The 19,915-nt window shown below is 41.4% G+C and overlaps 1 protein-coding gene across 3 annotated transcripts in view; it reads right to left on the bottom strand.

Annotated features, from left to right (window-relative positions):
- Window positions 1–1,092: 1,092 nt before the first annotated feature.
- Window positions 1,093–19,915, bottom strand: part of CSMD3 (CUB and Sushi multiple domains 3) — a 601,007-nt gene continuing 582,184 nt past the window's right edge. For all 3 annotated transcript variants that reach the window (XM_028736265.2, XM_028736266.2, XM_028736267.2), the window contains 5 exons: window positions 14,094–14,252; window positions 11,342–11,454; window positions 9,139–9,226; window positions 5,492–5,627; window positions 1,093–3,835 (listed from right to left, as the gene is read on the bottom strand). In XM_028736265.2, coding sequence (XP_028592098.2) covers window positions 3,676–3,835; window positions 5,492–5,627; window positions 9,139–9,226; window positions 11,342–11,454; window positions 14,094–14,252 — 656 coding nt within the window. In that variant the 3' untranslated portion in view covers window positions 1,093–3,675. The remainder of the gene's footprint in view (window positions 3,836–5,491; window positions 5,628–9,138; window positions 9,227–11,341; window positions 11,455–14,093; window positions 14,253–19,915) is intronic.

Genomic DNA, 19,915 nt, shown 5'->3' with positions numbered 1-19,915 from the left:
CTTATGTAGGGCCTGTATAGGGACCTAGAATAGCTTAATAGCTAACATTAGAATCCTTTTGCTAACCGTGCATAGAAATTTATTAGTCAGGGGAAGAGCTGAACATAATCTTAAAATTGAGCCGCCCCGGCCCATTAAAAAATACATTTAGGAAGCCAAAACTGCCTCAGCTCCTAGGAGTCAATGTTTATGCCAGAAAGTTATGACACTGGACAGCTGACAAGGAACTTAGGTCCATGAGGTTAGCATGGGAGCTATCTCCCTTGGCTCTCCTTTGAAGTCATGTGCTGGCTTTCTAATCATCATTCACAAAGAGGGAAAGTTTGGTGACATCATCTTAAGTCACTGTAAGGAGTGTCTCCATTGCCCAGAGTGGATTTCCCAGCAACTCAAAAAAATGGGCCACAAGATTTCTAATTCTCTATGATGTGAGCTGTGTATTCTCATTTTAGCAGATGAAGCCTGTTAAGGTGCATGTTTGACATTTTTTATTGCCAAACTGAATTAAAAAAGAACCCCTTGGCAAGGCAGGGCCATAGCACAGTGGGGAAACACTGCTTTAATTCCTGGCACTTCCAGGTGAGGTAGAAAGACTCTGACTGAACACTGGAGGGTTGTCAACAATACAAAGCAGGATGGACATGTTGGATTAGCCAGAGGCAAGATTGACCATGAGGTTTTGTGAGTAAGGCTTTCAATTTGGTTCTGCTTTTCTGCTTTGAAAATAACCTATTCACTTTCTTGAATTAGGCATAGTGCTAGCTGAATGAGTGCTTGGGGTTCCCCCCTGCCTCTTTTACTCCAGCAAAGCTGCAAAATTGTATGCACGAGCTTCCACTTTCAACTAATAGTGGTTTGCTGTGTCCTCCTGACTAGGACAAAGTGGTTTGCTTAAATCAAAGGTGGATAACTGCATCATTCTAACTACTTTGAATTTACGTCTGTTATCTATGCTTTCCTTCCATGCTTATGAACTGCACAACTTGAGCCTTCGGGGAGGGGAATGCAAAATTGTCAAATTTGCATGTGGAATTCCATTATTCTCCAAGCCTGGAACAATTCCAAATCTTCTATTGTAAAGGATACTCAGTGTTACAAAAGCAATTATCCATTTTTATTTTGTTTACATTGCACTGAAAATTTACATCATACTTTTACAAATCCCCTTTTTTCATAAAAATAGACTTCTTTACAAAAGTGTATGCATTAATATAAGAGGAGTAGCCAGTTGCAGAAGAAACAAGATTTTAAACAAGATCTCAAATGTATTAACCTTAACATTAATGAGTGAATCATCATTATTGCAATCATTTGAATAAACAAGAATAAATAACAAAGTGATGGTATAAAATATAAAAATGGCATTCTTTTAGTAGAAGACAGTTTCTGGACAAAACTGTATGAATTCTGAAAACAAAAAGGCTGTAAAATGGTTTATAAGAAATTCATCAAACACCATAGAAATTCAAGCAGCAATCCGGGGTACAATGATGGATTTGGGGCAGGAGGGGAGGGGAGATGGTTTGTTTGTTTTTGGTAGGCACTCTCTATAATGTTGATTTTTTAAAAAAACTTTGATTTTTCACAGAGTTATTCATGTCTGGGAAGAGACAATAGTACCAAATAATTAACACCAGCTAATGTACAGCATTGATGACTCCCAAATGGTTTCATGCTATAAAAGGAAGACAATGAACTATGACATGGGAATTACTCAGACTGTCATTTCATAATTCAGTTACAAAACTATAATCAAAACAAAAATTGCATTCCTTCTATGAGAGTGAAATAGGCCTGTGATGACTTGAACCCAACTTAGAAGAAAGTAGGATTTGAAGGAACTGGTTATTTTGCTTCCTGTACCCTTATTTACATTGCACTGTTGCAACAAAACAAATCGTAACTGAATAGGATTTGTCTCGCAAACATGAATACTGATTTATATTCCAAAACAAACACAAACTTCCCAAATTAGAACGAGGCAGGATTTGTTGGGACTTAAAACCAAAACCTGTTGAATTCAGTCGGAAACTTCTACCAGTGTGCTGCAAATTAATGGTCACAAGGAAATTGGAATCACACAAACGGAAATCTACAGGGCCAATTTCAATCCCAGTATTTTTGCTATGTGAATTGTTTTACATAATCTGTATTTAAAACATTTGTGCTGGCATAACCATTTGAAGACATAGAAATGCCTGGCACGGCTTTGGCAAAGCTTTTAGTATACACCCGCCCAAATACATTATTTATTGGCACAGCATACTACAATGAAACAAATAATGTACCGCAAAATAATCCCAATCAACAGAATGGAACTATTCCATATGAAGGTTCCAGTGCAGACATGTGGGTTCTGCTCTTGTAGGATTTTCCTTTATTTTCAATGAGAGGACAGATCCATGCACATCATTGTGCCCTCCTATATTGGGAAGACCCAGAGAACAAGATTGCTCCTTTGGTGCATCAAAGTGATAAAGACATTAATGGATCAAAGTGCATCTTGTAGTCACTGCAGATTAACTGGCCCGTGTTTAGCCTTTAACACAGAGTGGAGGCAGGACCTGTAACACTGCTGAAACTCACAATTTCAAAGGATCTGAATTTTAATGCTTAATATCCTTTATCATTTAGGTGTGCGGTGTTGTAATCTGTTGTTCGTCTTGTGTGAAAATTTCAAAAAAGGAGAAACTGGGATGGCTAGGGTAAAAAGCGTGTTAATTGGATATTTTCACAAATTGTCCTCTGAAACGACGAGTACTGCAGCATTACAGAGCCTAGATTGTTAAGTAGTACAGTGTGTCCCAACTCTTTTAATACTGCTGTCGGATTGGTGGCTGCTGGGAAAGGAAATGTCAACCTGTGAAGAGGAAGAAAAATGCAGCAGTTCCTTGTAGCCCGCTGTAGCAGGGGTTGTTAGCATGAAGAACAATGAAGGCAGAAATGGAGCAAGGAATTTAAATTCATGAAACAAAAGAACCTGAGAACGTGACACTTAATTATCCCACCGTGGCACAGAAATAATAGGTTGCACTAGCAAGCTCAAGCCGATTAATGGCCGTGACATAATCTTAGAAATTCAAAGGTACAGGGTGTGAGCCGTGCGATGTTCTTTAAAGGGAGGTACAATTGAGAGAATGGGACCCAATTCTAACTGTTGAGGGAATGATGTAGCTCATGACTCTTGCTCCTTCCTGTAAATATAACTCTTAATTTCTACCATATATCATTTGTTTTGTTCTTTTAAACCCAGTCCCTCTAGCATAGTTTATAAAGCACAGAAGTACTGATAGTGGATGCTCCTCCAATATATGCAAATATGTTTTATTTATTTTTTTAATTTTTTTTTTTTTAGAATAATCTCCTTTTTTAAAAAAAGCAAATAAACTGTGAGTAAGCACTCCTAGAGTGCAGCACATTTTCTGTAAAACACTCCACGGTAACCATGAAGTCAATATAGTTTTGTTTTTTTTCCAGTTCATGAAAGAAAAAAGGAAAGGAAAAAAAGAAATCCTCTCTTGTCTCTCTGTCTCGTCCTCAGGAGAAGGTGACCCCGGAAATCCTGAAAAGTGTGCTTTAATTTCATTTTTGTTTTTGTTTTACACCAGTGAACGATGTGTGCACTGTGGTGTTGTGTTTCAATTTTCACATCTCTGAAGCCAAGCCGTCGCAATGTTATACCATTGTGCAGACTGTGTTCAAGTTGGGATCAAATCGTACAGCCTTCCCCTCGACGGATTTTGCATTCGTGTCATACATGGGGTTTTCAAAAGCAGCTTGCCCATTGTTATTTTCATGTACAGAGCATCCTGTATATTGTGTTTTAGGTGCAGTTCTGTTGAGGAAGGCAGACAATAAAGAAAACAAAATTATTTGTGTAATGAAAGAATTTATAACTTGCTTTTTTTCGAGGCAAGGTGTAAATTCAACAGAGGGCAACAGACCGGATGCTTGAAAGAAGTCTACAATTGTCAGCATAACTTGATAATGAGTAAATTGTCAATGACAACTGTGGAACAACTCTCCATAATAAAATATAACGGGCATAGGACTTTTCTAAGCACTTACAAGCTGGTAAACTATGTGGGATGTAAGATAAATTATACAAGAAATATGAGTCACAATACTGTAAATGTCAAAAGCAAAATATAGGCAATATGTGAAATACACAACATCCCAATTTTATTGCTCTGTCCTGAGTTGCTGAGAAATTTGAATAACCTTGTTCCTCTCTTCGAGAGAATAATTTACAACAACAATTTAAACAGAGCAAGTAAAGGTATAATGTAAGACAATAACCTTGCCTATCAAGCATCCCTGACAGTTCTTAAATGAGGTTAGTATATGCATGCACTAGACTGAATGTTTTTCAAGAGAGCTCTTAATTTATCTTGAATAGAATAATGGGGCCTACAGGCACTAAATAATTCAATTTAACGATAATAGTGAAGATGGGCCAAAGCCATCCAGGGCAAATATTGCTACTGCCTTTGATTTCCTCAAGGCCTCTTTTTTTCTGGTTGGGTAGGAATACTAGGGTTTTGAAACTGGGTCTCATCACAAAGATTTGTGTTGTCAATACCATTAAAGGCCCTAGAACAGATAACTGAACAGCTGGTCTTTGAGCATTTAGAAAAGGATGCTGTGATTACTAAGACCCAGCATGGGTTTCTCAACAACAAGGCATGCCAGATTAATCTCATTTCTTTTTTTAACAGTGTTATAAGCTTGGTGGGGAATGCTGTGGATGTAGTGTATCTTAGTAGACCACAAGCTTAAAATGAGTCAACAGTGATACATCAGCAAAAAAAAGCTAAAGGTATTCTAGGCTGTATTGTGTCACAATCAAGGAACGTAATAGAACCGCTCTATTCCACCTTGATCAGGCCAGTACTGTGTCCAATTCCAGGCACCAGAATTTAATGACACTGACAAGCTGGAATGTGTGCCGTATGAGGAACAGTTGAGGGAGTTGGGTATGTTTAGCCTGAATAAGAGGAAACTGAGAGGAGATATGAGAGTCATCTTCAAATATCTAAAGGGCTGTCACATGGAAGATGGAGCAAGCTTGTTTTCTCCTGCTCTGGAAGGTAGGACTTGGACCAGTGGCTTCAAGTTACAAGAAAGGAGAGTCTGACTAAACATCAGGGAGCATTACCAATGATAAGAGCTGTTAAACAGCTAAAGGGGGCAGCATTTTCCTCTCCCCATTGGTATGTGTTAGAGAATAGTAGACTGGGGCAAGTCTTGAAATGGGAAGGAGATATAATGAATGCCCAGCTTAGGACCATTAAACTAAAAGCATGTAGAGTGGAATTGCCCTATTAACACATCTCTTGCTCACCTTCCGCTCTAACTCACCTTCCCTTCTTCCAGGTAAGCACTGAGGCCTTCATAGTGGAATCTGCCTTAAACATCTTACTCTAAACTTCATACAGCAAACACACACACACACACACACACACACACACGAGTTTACATTCATACTCACCTTTGTTTATAAAGGTAAAACCCAAATCCTGCTAATATAAGGGCAAAGAAAGGCACAAGAATAGCAATAGCCACTGAACTGCTGTTTGTACCATGTGGTTGATTTGACGAATTTGAACCTTCAGACATGTTGAGTCCTGGAAGGAAACACAGAGGCACAATTATTTCTGTTACCCACTGTCATGCTTCTCATTCCAAAAATTCACTCTATCATCGAGTAAAACAGTAAAAACTAGAGAAGTTGATGGTCATAAGTTCTACAGCTACGGTCTGCTAACAGCAACACCCTGAAGATCCGGGCCCCAGGGAGGTCAGACTGGCCTCGACCAGAGCCAGGGCCTTTTCGGTCATGGCCCCGGCCTGGTGGAGCACACTCTCACAAGAGACCAGGCCCCTGCTTTGACATCTTTTTGCAGGGCCTGCCAGATGGAGCTGTTCCTCCAGGACTTTGCCCAGGGTTTAGTCTGACTCATTTTCTCTTTGTATAAGAACAAGCATGAAGGTTTCCCAGCCCATTCACAGGTCCTTATAATATCAATGGAAACAGCTGGTTCTGGTGAGAATTAACCGCTTTCAATTTAACCTGAGGACTGCCATTTGTTTCGTTTATTTTTAATTATAAGTTAATCAAATTAATTTTGGGGGTGCATTTTAACCGATTGCTTGCTTGTTTTTATGTATATTGTGTTATTAATATGATGTTAGCCGCTCTGAGCCCAGCTCTGGCAGTGGAGGGCAGGATACAAATAAAATTAATAAATTATTATTATTATTATTATTATTATTATTATTATTATTATTACAACAGCACATGAAATGTTGCTAGGCATAAACACCAGTTTCTGCTGTAAACAAAGTGTTCCTCTTCCCAACAATGTGAAAGAAATACCTGTCCTTATTACATAGGCTCCTTGCAGTGACTGGCTTATGTGTTAACTCACTAGTGGAAGCAACCAGGAAGTTAAAAACAAATCTGAAATAAGGAAAGGAAGTGGGTAAGGAATGTCTCACTGTTTTTCCTCCTTCCTTTTTAAGGTCGGATCAGATACAAACAAGCTGGTGTAGAAATATCTTTAGGATAGAGAGCTGCCCAAACCATTTCTTTAATATTTACAGGACTAAATAAATTGCCTCAGCTTACATTTGAGAAGTTATTCGTCCCCTTTATATTGACAATAAAAATGAGAAATTGATCGTCCCTAGGAACTATAAGAACGTATTTTCGCCTCCAGATAAAATTATCATAGTAGAAAGTGACCAAGCTACTTAAAAGGGATTACAGCAACTAATTCCTCTTGTAAAACTGCACAGGTTGGTCTAAACGGAATTCTACATTTAATGATATACCAGCTTCTGTCTAAGGGAAGAAACATTGCAGTACTCTAAAGATGGGCTGCAATATTTAACAGCTTAAAATTTTCTCTTAGTTACCTAACATTTTTGTCTTTTTTTATATGATCATGGATTCGTGTAGTAATAGTTTGTTAGGGGCACAAAATTTGGAAGAAAAGATAGGCAAACAAAGCAACAGGCGTAGAGCAAAAAGCAACATGTACGAATTTCAAACTCCCCCTTCTCCAGTCCTCCTCAAAAGTGATACCCAGAAATCAGGATGTCTGCATGTTTAGCCACAATACTTTAAAATACACTAATTCAGAGGCTGTTTGTAGGAAATTGGCTAGTTGCAAAATATTACCTTCCCTTTTGCGCCTCAAAAATTTAAAAAGAGCCATCAATCAATGCCAGGTTTCAAATGCAAACTTGGATTTCAGGTAAAAATGTTCGGTTAAGCAACTTTTAGAAACTGGATGCTGATCCAACACAGCTAGATGTGACTTAGATGCTGTGGTACCCTTTGATGAGAATACCATTTTTAAATATGAGAAATTTACTTATTTACTCTGCAAATTTATACACTCTGTTGCGGCAAGAAGCCATTGATGTTCGCATGGTTAAAACAGAACAAGCCACAGAAACACAGCACCCTAAGGATAATGAAATCAGCTCAACAAACTAAAGCAATAAAACCATCAATGCAAACTCTAAAAACAACATCAATTTCATCAAATACAATGATGCTCTTCCGTAAATGACTGGGTTACACCTTAAGGCAGTGGTGGCCAAACTCGGCCCTCCAGATGTTTTGGAACTCCAGTTCCCATCATCCCTGACCACTGGTTCTGTTAGCTAGGGATGATGGGAGTTGTAGTCTCAAAACATCTGGAGGGCCAAGTTTGGTCACCGCTGCCTTAAGGAAAGCCTTCCTAAACAAAATGTCTTCAGTGGGTGCATGAAGATCATCACCCAAGGTGTCTGTCCGATTTTGCCTGGAAATTGATTCCAGAGAGCTGGAGGTGCAACACTAAAGGTCTAGTTTATTGTACAAGCTAGGCATACCTCTGGGGCATATGCTATTGTCAGAAGAGCCCCATCTGAGGAGAGCAGTTGTCAGGTAGAGAAGTCCCTTAGATATCCTGGTCCTAAGTTGTTCAGGGCCCCCTCTCCCAACCAACTTAGTGCATGGAGACAATGTGGGATGAAGGGTGGAGAACAGTTTCTTTACTTTAGCTGTCATAGCCTATGGTGAACAACTTACAGTGGTGCCCCGCAAGACGAATGCCTCGCAAGACGGAAAACCCGCTAGACGAAAGGGTTTTCCGTTTTGGAGGTGCTTCGCAAAACGAATTTCCTATGGGCTTGCTTCGCAAGACGAAAATGTCTTGCGAGTTCCTGCAGGGTTCCCCCCCCCCTTTTTCCCAAGCCACTAAGCCGCTTAACAGCTGATCCGCTAAGCCGCTTAACAGCTGATCGCTAAGCCGCTTATCAGCTGATCCGCTAAGCCGCTTAACAGCTGATCGCTAAGCCGCTTATCAGCTGATCCGCTAAGACGCTTATCAGCTGATCCGCTAAGCCCGCTAAGCCCGCTAAGCCGCTAATAGCGCTAATCCGCTAAGCCGCTAATGGGCTTGCTTCGCAAGACGAAGAAACCGCAAGACAAAGAGACTCACGGAACGGATTCTTTTCGTCTTGCGAGGCACCACTGTATCTAGGATTTGGCTTTTGTTGACATGCTATCTCTAACCAAAATTAGAATGATTTGTAAAGATGATGTGCCCAGGACTAAAATCTGTGCATGTAGACACCAGAGGCTGGCAGCAGTTAAAATCAGCATAGTCCAAGCTTCCTGTGGCCATATACTAAGGTGACTGTAAACATACCCAGTATTAGCTATATTTAGAATGCTTCATTGGCATAATTTAAAGTCATATTTCAGCACTCCAGCAGATGCAATCATTTTTTATCAAGAAACAACGGAACTAGAGTCATATTCAGTCATCCAGAATCCCTGTGTAGTTGATGTGCAAAGGGGAGACCAGGATCTTGCCACCATTCCCCACCATCACCACCTGACTCCACACGTCAATAGGCTATGTGTGCATAGAATCTACAAACATGTAAATGCAGACATGCACATTCTCACCCTGAAATCAGGGAGCATGGATTTTTACGGGGTTCTCGATCATGCAGCCTTATGCACACAGAGCCAATTGATCCATGAAACCTGGGGTCCCGCTCCTCACTTCACACATGAATCCCAAATGATTGCCCAGGTTTTAAAGAGTCGTAATATTAATGCATACTGGTTACCTAGTCTTTGAAGTCCAAATTGCCCATAATCTTTACCCTGGATAAATCCTTGAAAAACATAGGTAGCACCATCAGGCTCGGCGGAAACCTAAAGGGATTTTTAAAAAGAATAGAAGTAAAGTGGATATACATACATTGGTTAAACATTAAGAAAGAGATTAGGTTTGGGCACTTAAACCATTCAGCTCCTTGGAAATAGATTTTCCAAGCAGGAGGTAGTTGAGCTAGGAGAATATGTGGGCCGTTATAAATCTTTGTGTCTGAATTGCCTTAAAATGTGTTGTTATTTTATTAAAATCTGAGATTACTATCAGTAAAAGAGACTAGGGAAAAAATATTTATTTCAGTGTGGTTGCTATGTACATTTGTCACAAAGAACTACCACCAACAAGTTATAAATAAATTATCTAAAGCCCCCACAAAAAACTAGTCAATGTGTTATCTAAAATTGATTTTAGTCCACACAGAGAGAGAGACACACATGGTTATCTTTCAAAGCACCTAGTGCACAGTTATTACTAAAAGGGATTTAAGTAGGTGTCAAAAGGTGCTCAATGATGGGAAAGGACCTGGTGGTGCATAACTGCCATGGGCAATGACTTTTGCACCAGTTACAGCAGCAGACATAGGTTGGACTTCAGCATGCCACATTTATAAGCCATCATTATAAATCCAATGGATGCTCAAACATACATTGCAATCCATTAACATCCATTGCAATCCACTGTGCACAGAGCAGTGCACAACAGCAGCTAAACAATCGCTTTCAATGTACACTGTACACTGCTAGCATTGTAACTGCCTGCTTTTCAGTGACAGCTGCTCGCTGATGTCTTCATGTGATCTGGTTTTTAGTCTCACCCACCTAGGCCATTCCTTAAAGCAGAGATGGAGAATGTGTGGCCCACCAGATATAGCTAAACTCTCCTAAGCCTTGGCCATTGGCCATACTGGCTGTGTCTGATGGAGTCCAACAACATCTGGAGGGCCACATGTTCCCCATAATTGATAGGGAAGAACTGGTTCCATTTACCAAAGATTAAAGTTGGGGAATCAGTGCAGGTGCAAATGTATAGAGCTTCTCTGTCCCAGTGCCACTACTGCAGTCCAAATTGCCCCCCTACCCTTTTGTAATATAAAAAGATGTCAGAAGTTCCAGTCTGAGGGAGTCTGTTCCACTGTTGAACAGCTTTTATAGTCAGAAAGTTCTTCCCAACATTTAGTCGGAATCTCCCTTTTTTTGTGTAACACAAATCCATTGCTTTGGGTCCTCACCCCTACTAGAATAGGGGCAGGAAAACCATGATATCATACCTTTGGTTAGCTTAGCTACACTGCTGCTAAAAAAAACCCTATGAATTTTCCTGTGCTAATGTATACCTAGAAATGCCGCCATGTTGAAAAAACTAGAAGATGCAGGTTTTTGCTTGCTGTCCATACTGAACCAGAGTGTTGCCATTGTAACAAATCTAGGTTTTGTCCTTATAGATAGAATGTATTTCACCCATTGTAGAAGGAACAATTTGTGCTCCTGACAACTGGAAAGTCACTGCCAGTTAGTGATGCCAATACTGAAGTAAATGGACCAATTATCTGACTTGATATAAGGCGGCTTCCTCAAGGGTCCCATGAAGCATCACTGCACTCCATACAACACTTCTGACATCTTCTGGCACCACAGACTGTGACCCTATTGCTGATTCTGGCCCATGGCTCTCATGCAACACAATGCCTAATTCTGGGTTGTGCCTTATGCCCTTCCTGAAGTTAAGTTCCAGGCAATAGGATCGGTCTGTATTCCTACAAACCACTTACTCCATCGGGCTGCTATGGATAAAGCAGCTTACTTTCAGTGTAAAAATGCAAAGCAAATGAATAGGAAAGCATCTCATGCTCTTACAATAAAGTGTTGATGCAGACGTGTTTTTCAAAGAAACGAACAAGTGCCTGCTCAAACTGTAAGTACTATTTAAGAATAATTCTACCTTTGAAACCAGTCAGTGGCATTTCCCCAGACCTTTCAGAATGCCGCTACATTCTAGCACCAACGTTTGTTCTTGCCCTGTCAGCATCCGTCTGTATGATCCCATTTTTCAGCATTGCTAATTAAACTTTCATTTCTAAAATGTCTTTTTTCTGGTCTCATGCACAGGCCATCATTTCCTATTAAGAAAGTATTGGATTTTGCTGGAACTATACTCACAAAGCCATCCATAGCCCATTTTTCCTCCTTCAGTTTGTTCACAGAAGTATGGGATGGTGCTTTAATGAGATAGATATGGAGCATTAAACGGGCTTCTTGGCTTTTATACACCCCTGTAAAATATAAAAGTAGTTGATCTGTGCCACTTGTAAGTAATTTGAGCTAAGAAAAATACCTTCAAATTTCCCACAGGAAGTCCTTACAATCACGCAGGCAAGGTGTGAAGGTCAACGATTTACATTTTGCTCAGATAGTTAACAATGGACTAGAAGAAATATCTGTTAGAGTAATTACACATTCAGATTAGCAGTGTGGAATGTTGGCCATCTATCTATTCATCCCTGCCATGAGTCCTGAGGGATTGCTGGGCTCAGGAGAGGAGCAGCAGGTCGAAATGCAGACAAAGGAGGAAGATGACAGCGAGGAACAGGATGATGATGGGGGAGGGGGCTGATATTAGGAAACTGAGGCTGTAGGTGTTCACTTCCCCCACTCAGGAGAAGGCTCCCCTTTTTCTTGCCAGGGAAAGGAAGTCTGTTCACCAGTCAGCCAAACCTCAACAGTTTTCCGGCATCATGTCTGGCAATGTCATCTGTGCTGGGGACAGCCCCAAGTAATCTGCTGCCAGGGTGGGTGTGGCCACAGGCCATTTAATCTCAGTGTAGCTGGCCAGCTCCCTCTTCCTTGCCTCTTTGTCGGAGACCCCTACCCACCCATCCTCTTCTCATGCTTTGCTCTGATACGACCTTGCTATGGCAGTTGTTGGTCGCCATGTTGCTGGGACCAGGTAGGATTTTTTTCCCCTTTGCAAATTGGCACCGGCCATTGGGTTTTTGCCTGCCTAGTAGCAATCTTCACAACCTTTGTGAGGTTAGGCATTGGGTAAGCCTTCATTTGGTTGGAGGGGAGGTTGTTGTCTTCGCCTGCCCCTCCTCAATAAGGGTATCCTGTTAAAGGAATCCGGGGTGTGAATACTGTCCAAAGCCTGGGCATGGGCTAGGGCCATGTCACAGCCCCTCGGGGTGGTGCCACTATCTGATGTAAGTTATAGGGTACCCCCTATCTGTAGTTTACCCTTCCATGGACTCCCTGCGGGCAGGCAAGAGTCAAGACTGGCTTCACCCCAATGCCTAAGCCAAACCGCTCCCATTTGTAACCAATAAAGTTGTGGCCTATTTGAACCAATAAACCAAAAGACTCTTTATCAGTGTGATTTATTGTTCTCCTGGGAACTTTGTGGCTCAGGTGTCATGGCATACAACACAGCAATGGAATTTGGAGAGGGTACCAGGTCATTGCTGGTACTGGGGGACGTGCACAGCCTGGTCACCAGCAACACTCCCATCTCTGGGAGCAGACAGCTTCTCCCCGATGCTGTGACCATTTGTACACTCACCATCTGTTCTCTGCCTCAGTAAAGATCTCAAGAAAGAATATCTATCATTGTGGTCTGGGCAGAAATCAGGACAAACCTGCCCTGATCCCCCCTCCCATCGTTGCTCTTTCCCTCTGCTTTATTATCCAAAGGCTAGCAAATGTTTGGGCAACGAGTGACAGAGAATACACTCTGGGCTGGATCCAGATTAAGTTAAGGTACATTTTATGTCCCACTGAAATCAATGTGAAAAGTTAGTCAGGCCTTAAGTCTACATTGTGTTCCGATGGTTTAAATTATTATCCGTGTCTAAGCCTGATCAGCCAAGAGGCAGCACACACCCAGCTATTGCCAGATGTCTCCTTTCGCTGCCAAAGAATTACTGGGCTCAGGAAAATATTAAAAGCTGAAGTTAAACTGACAGGTTTTAGCATGATGAATGAATTATCTTCTCTGATAAATTCCTTGGATTACTTTGCCTGGCAAATTATGATGGAGCGCCACTGCAGACTCTAGCAAGGATGGCTAGGAGTAAATGGACTCTTATAAGGAGCCAGCCACTGTCGCTCCCTGAAAATTTACATTAATATCAGGCCTATTCTGTCATTCTCCACATATAAGAGCAGGGGAGCAGGACAGCACCACTAGCACAAACCTTGCATCCTGCATAGCACTGGATTGGCAGAGATGTCTGCATAGTAAAAAACCTATATGTGAGCAGCTACCCACATATATTTATTGACTGACTGAAATGTTTATAGACTGTGCTTCATAAAAGTATATCTGGGTGGTATATACAACATACAAAAATTATAATAAAATTAAGAAAGCACCAATAAAAATATACTTTAAATAATTAATGTCAATACTAGCTAGTTTTTTTTTTTAAAAAAAAGCAAACAATGCAGTTTTCAGAATACATCTGAATGAAGGCCGGGCAGTTCCTGCCAAAATGCTATTGGCATGGAGTTCCACAGGGCAGAGTTTGCCCCAATAATGGCTCAGTCCCTACTAACATCCAACAGACAGGGACGTGCCCCACAAGAGGATCTCCATGATGAAGGTAAAGCCAAATCAGGCCATGCTAACTTGCATGTGACTGGAACCGCTGTGTGTTGTATTATCGTTGCAAAAAAACCCAAAATATAATCTGAAGCAACTCATTGACTAATATAATTGTCTCTCTTCCTCTATATCACTCCATAAAGGACATATTTTTTATTTGATGTTATTTTGTTTTGAAAAATACTGGATGCGGTTCAGCCATACTCGATAGCACACTCCTGTATGCGCCTACTCAGAAGTAAGCTTCACTAAATTCGCAAGGGGGAACTGGATTGAGAAATATGAGGCCATTGCTTACTTCCATGACCTTACCTGAAAGTAGCAGCTCCATGTTGCTGTTGGTGAGTGTGGCGTTCACTCTTCCGGACGTTGCATTGAAATTTGTAACTGTCAAGGTCATGGGTTGCTTTTTGCCTTTGTAATTGTAGGAGCCTTTCCATATATAATTCTGGGCAAACACATCGTCAGGAACTGTAGCGGGGAAAACATCCAAAATGGTAATGAACATAGCCATATTTGGATTGCAATAGCTCAGGTTAAAATGAGAATAGATGCTCATTCTTTCCTCTTCAATTATTTTTTGTTATTGGAAATTATATTTATGATCGTCATGGAACCTAGCCCATATATACATAATGCACAGCAATGGTGCTTGAGAAAGCATCTGTGAGCTGCACCTGTCCTAATGGAAAACTAATAATAAATGTTACATGCATATTGAAATGATGCAGTCAAAAGACAAGATTTTAACCAACTTTTTATGCCTGCCTGTAAATGGATTATATAGAGAGGATGAAATCCAGCAGGTGTCATTCTACTAACAGAGTCTATTCATCAGAAATTGTTCCTCTCCCCCAGCAGTGCCCCCACCCAAAATTTGCTCTAGGTAGTTCCCAGACATATTCCATTTCTTAAACAGTGTGAAATCCCATTACCAAATGGAGCTGCAGAGACACCCCTGTCCTTATAGGGTGCAAAAGTTGTGACATGTGCATGCTCAGGTCATATATGGGACTTCACAGAAACCATAAAGAAGAAAAGAGCATTGTTTCTCAATTAATTATTCACAAATAAAAGAATTATTAACATGTGGGAAGAAATTAAAGGAGAACTTTTAGAAGCCAAAATACGATTCTATGGGATTCCATATGTCCAACATCTGCAGAGAGATATTCTGAGCATTTATGTCTCACCTGAAAGCACATACTAAATACCACATTGATCAGTAGCCACATTGACTGCTTAACTGATTTCCTTTCGCATGTATTACAAAAAACAACAAGAATAAGTATACGTGTGATGCTATACCTTTAAATAACATATGTTTTTGGAAGATTGAGTGAGTATTAAACTCGTGGTAGGGTTGCTAAACATGTCAATTTCAGTTTCTCATTTTTCCAGTCTAATCAGTGATTCATTTTTTAAAGTGCTCATGAAAAACTTGTCACGATTTCAGTGCAGATTTTGTTGGGAATCTGTGGTAAGAAACCCATGCAGGGGAAGTTGCCTCCAGTTCCAGTCACCACACAGAGGCAGCTTAAGGTCCAAATAGTTTACTGTTGCAGAAGATAAAGGCTTCAGTAATACAGTTTTGGATGTTGATATATAATTAAAGCTGTAAGCTATGCACATACAGATATGCAAAGTACGAAGTATTTCTGTTGCCCCAGCAATTGAAGATGTAACACAGACTCCGACTCACTTCTCAAGACTCAATGACTGACTAATGAGCTGACATGCCTTAATCACTTATATAAATGGCACTGGGATGTTGCCATAGCAACGGTCTTGGCTGACTTTGCACCTGTTGGCTTATCCCAAGACCATGGGGTTATTTGTGCAAATGAAGAAAACTGACCCCTTCCTCCATCTCAGGTTTGTCCCACAAATTTCTCCTAAGTTTTACAAGCAATTTCCCCATATACGATGTTATTTTTACTAATATATGCATTGTTACACATATTTTCCTGTAATATACACATTTTTGGTGCACCCTTTTGTGGGTTGGAGAACAGCATTGCAAAATCTGGAGAAGGAAGGGCCAGTTTTGAAGGGTTAGCTGTGTTTCAGTTCATGCATAGCTTAGGAAGTCTGAATAAGGTGGGTCTGCATTAAAATGTGGACTGAAGCAATCTCTATCTCATGGAGCTTATTTCAGAATCTCATATAGCATCCATATCTCAGTGGTAGCTCATTGCTTAGAATCATAGAGTTGAAAGGGACACTGAGGATCATGTAGTCCAACTCCCTACAATGCATAATTTGTCAAGAGTTCAGTCTACACTTGAGTAGGACCGTGGCAGAGACACATGCCCGACTGGCATGTTCTCTCCCTCCTGGTCAACTGTTCGGGAGCTTCAAAAGCTTTCTTCTGCCTGAACATCACAGCGACCGATGCCAACCGACACCGGCACACTTAGGGATCCACAGAGTTTGTGCAGCATGCATGTGACAGACCTCAGCAACTCAGCATTTTGGCTAATCTACTTTATTTACATATAAACACACAAGGAACACTGCAACGTGCCCCCCCCCCCAGCATCAGACAGTAAAGAGAAAAAGAACAAAGGACAATAGTTCCACTTCACAGAACACAGTAACACAAACATCCTGTCTTCATCACTTTCCACCCTGTGGAGTCAAAACATACACCATCATGTGATAGACAAAAATCCCATCACTGCAATCATAGATCAGGAATTGTAACAGAAATATGCAGGTGTCCCATACTGCAACCTGTGTCTTAACAGCAACATGCTCTAACCAACTGAGCTTATGATCCTGTATTTTAAAACTGAAAAGCTAGTTTTTTAAAAATCAGGTGCAGCCCAACCTGTTCCTGCTTTCCTTGAAGCAAGTCTTGCTGAATTCAGCTTTTACACAAGTTATGTTGCGATCCTATACTTACTCACTTATTCATGGGATTTATACTTCACCTTCCTTCCAAGACATACAATGTGGTTTACATTTTAAACACTACGACAAATACATTATACAAAACAAAAACAGACAGAGTCTTCTCATGCCAACTGGGAGCTGATGGTATATGTGCTACCTGGCATGAGCTCAGGACATACAGGTTTTCAGCAGCCCCCAAGGCTGCTTGAATAGAAATCAGGCATAGCTCTGTCTCCCAGGTCCCTAGCCTTCAGCCTGCCAGCTTCACATCACTGAGCTCCCAACTCTGCCTTTGTCTTTCTAACTACCAGCGAGTTCAAGGAGGGGGGCAGCAGCATGCATTTATCCATTTTCTGTCTGGCACAGAGCCACTTCCTTTGTTACTTTAATGGCCCATACTTAGAGGACCATTATCTCACCAGGAAGCTAGCCTGGCCATTCCAGGAATTGAATCTGTGCTGCATCCAGGAATTAGAAGGGGCTCAAGCACGCATACAGCTTAGCACCACCACCACCCCATCTCATAACAATATGTATGCTTTGCGTGGCAAGTCCCCTCCCCCATGTGAAATGAAGGCACTGGACACATTATTTAAGGTTAATGGGCATAAAAAGGCCACAACTTTATTGATTACAGAATTGAAAGGTATTGGCCTTAGGCATTGGTTCCTATCGACTACCCGGCATGGGGACCGGGAAGGGTTATCCACCAGCCATGGGAGTCCTGTTGAAGTACGCCAACTAGGATCCCACGGGTGTCACCGCTCGGGGGCGTGCCGGAGGCCCTTACCTCCCTAGGTTTCGGACAAGGCAACGCCCCCCGGAGTCCTCTACCGGACTACCCTTTCCTTGGGGGAAGGTGATGGCGCTTCCTTCCCCCCCCCATTGATTTGCATAACAATTAACCCCTGCCAATGCCTAACCGCCAATACCGCGGAAGTTGTGACGTTTGCTACGAGGTAGGCGAAAAACCCGAAAGGCTGAAGTGCGCCAAATTGGAAAAATTCCTACCAGGCCCCTTGCGCCGACCAACCGGAGTCCATAGCTAGCTAAGCCTAAGGGTGGGTGGGATGGGAAAACCGCTCAGCTGGAAAGGGGAAAAGAGGGCGGTCCCCGGGCGTGCCTGGCCTTAAATAGGCTAGGCCACGCCTCCCCAGCCCGCCAATTGGGATTCCCTGGATCTCGCGGGGGGGGAGGCCAGCCCCCACGTGTGTGGGAGGGGGTAACCCGCAACCCCCTCTCCTCCCAAGCTCGGAAATGGCTTTCTGGCCAAGGCTCCCTTCAATGCAACTTATTCCAAGCATTCTAGGTGTCCATAGGTTTGCAACTTTGCTGTATTTAAAGTACGTGAATTATTTAGGACCACTTAGAACAGAGTTAAAACTTCATAATGGTTTTTAACTTACTCTTTGGGGTATACCACACACAAATGTTCCTTAAGTAAGGCTTTTTAAAGTGCATTCTAGTCATTTATTAAAGCTTACCAAGGAATCCTTTTGGAATAAATGAATGTTGATTATTATAGATGGAGGTGCAGAATGTTGAGCTAAGCTCTAATGCAAAGCAGAATCAATGGATTCACTCATTTCACTAAGGTAGGATTTTAAATTTCAACAGGAGAATATAATCTCACACTTGGATTTGAAGATGGGGAATCTCAGGACTGTGAAGCATTAAAAAATCATTGGGGTCACACCAATAACTATGCAGAATAAGAAAAATAAAAATCTATAGAGATCCAGTAAAACAATGTTACATATTTTATGTTTGACTGCAATGAGGGTACTTCACTTCATTTTTAAGTATGTATGTTCAAATTTAGTTGGTTTGGGCTTTAAAAATCTGTAATGAAATCCAGAATGTCTCCCTCTGAGGAAAAGGCATTCTGTGGGAAGGGACCAGGGCTCTTTGGAATGGCAGAAAGGTAGATTAAAAATATATATGCCTAAGTAAATTATAAGTGGAAATAAAGAGGCATTTGTACAACACAACCAAACCACCATAGTACACCAGATGTTGCCAGAAAATGGCCCTGCAAATTTAGCTGCCTCATCTTCAGCGAACTCTGAGCTTTCCCTCCAGCTCACTCAAGTACAGTCATTTTCACAAGCACATACACATACACACACGAATGCCCCCTCAGCTGGAAAACTGTCACTTTCTTCAACATCTGGTGGCTCTTAAAAGCTATCAGGAATCCTGAATTCCTGCGTTGCAGCAGGTTGGATGATGATGATGATGGTAATGATGATTTCAGTTTACATACCACCCTTTATCCAAAGATCTCGGCAGTGTACAAAATTAGAAGCATAATTTACATAGCATAACAACAACAACAACAACAACAACAACAACAACAACAAACTATCATGGGGGGGATAGTCCCAAAAGAGGAGTGCAGTTTTACCTCGGAAGTCGAACGGAATCTGTTCTGGAAGTCCGTTCAACTTCCAAAACGTTCGGAAACTAAAGTGCGGCTTCTGATTGGCTGCAGGAAACTCCGCCGGATGTTCGGCTTCCAAAAATAGTTCACAAACCAGAACACTCACTTCCGGGTTTGCGGCATTCAAGAGCCAAAACGTTTGAGAACTAAGATGTTCAAAAAGAAAGGTACGACTGTATTTTCACCTGGTGCCTAAAGACACATAATGAAAGCACCAGGCGAGCTTCTCTGGGGAGAGCATTCCACAAAGGGGGAGGAGCCATCGCAGACTAGATAACCCTTGAGGGTACCTTCCAACACTACAATCCTATTATTCTGTGAATCAATTTCTATCCATCAGTTTTTCAGCAGATGATCATTCTCAGCAATTCATCTTTCTAAGATATATCCAGGTGTTGTTACAGGTTAACAGCACATTTTGTCCTCCCTACACCATCCCATCCCATTTGCTCTATTTGCCATCCTCACACTTATGATTTATTTATGGTAGCAACACTGATGAAAGAACACTGTATCACAACTGGTGGCAATAAACATTGCACTCCATATATGCAGACAAGATAAATAAATGCACAGGTTTGTGTGTGAAGCCATACAACTGTTAGCAATGTCTAGCTCCCTCCTGTCCCATCATTGTTTTGAGCTTCTGTCTTCCTTGATTTCTTCAATTGCTGTCTAATGCTTCTGGTTGTCAATACTTGGACCAAAAATGCTAGCTAAATGACAGGTTATTGCATTATATGTTATATGTACATAATTCATCAAGCTGAGCAGTAGTGACCCTACCAACTGC

The sequence above is a fragment of the Podarcis muralis genome, chromosome 8 (assembly GCF_964188315.1).
Source record: "Podarcis muralis chromosome 8, rPodMur119.hap1.1, whole genome shotgun sequence".
NCBI lineage: Eukaryota > Metazoa > Chordata > Lepidosauria > Squamata > Lacertidae > Podarcis > Podarcis muralis.
The sequence above is the reverse complement of the archived record's forward strand: the minus strand, read 5'-3'. Positions and strand labels throughout refer to the sequence as shown.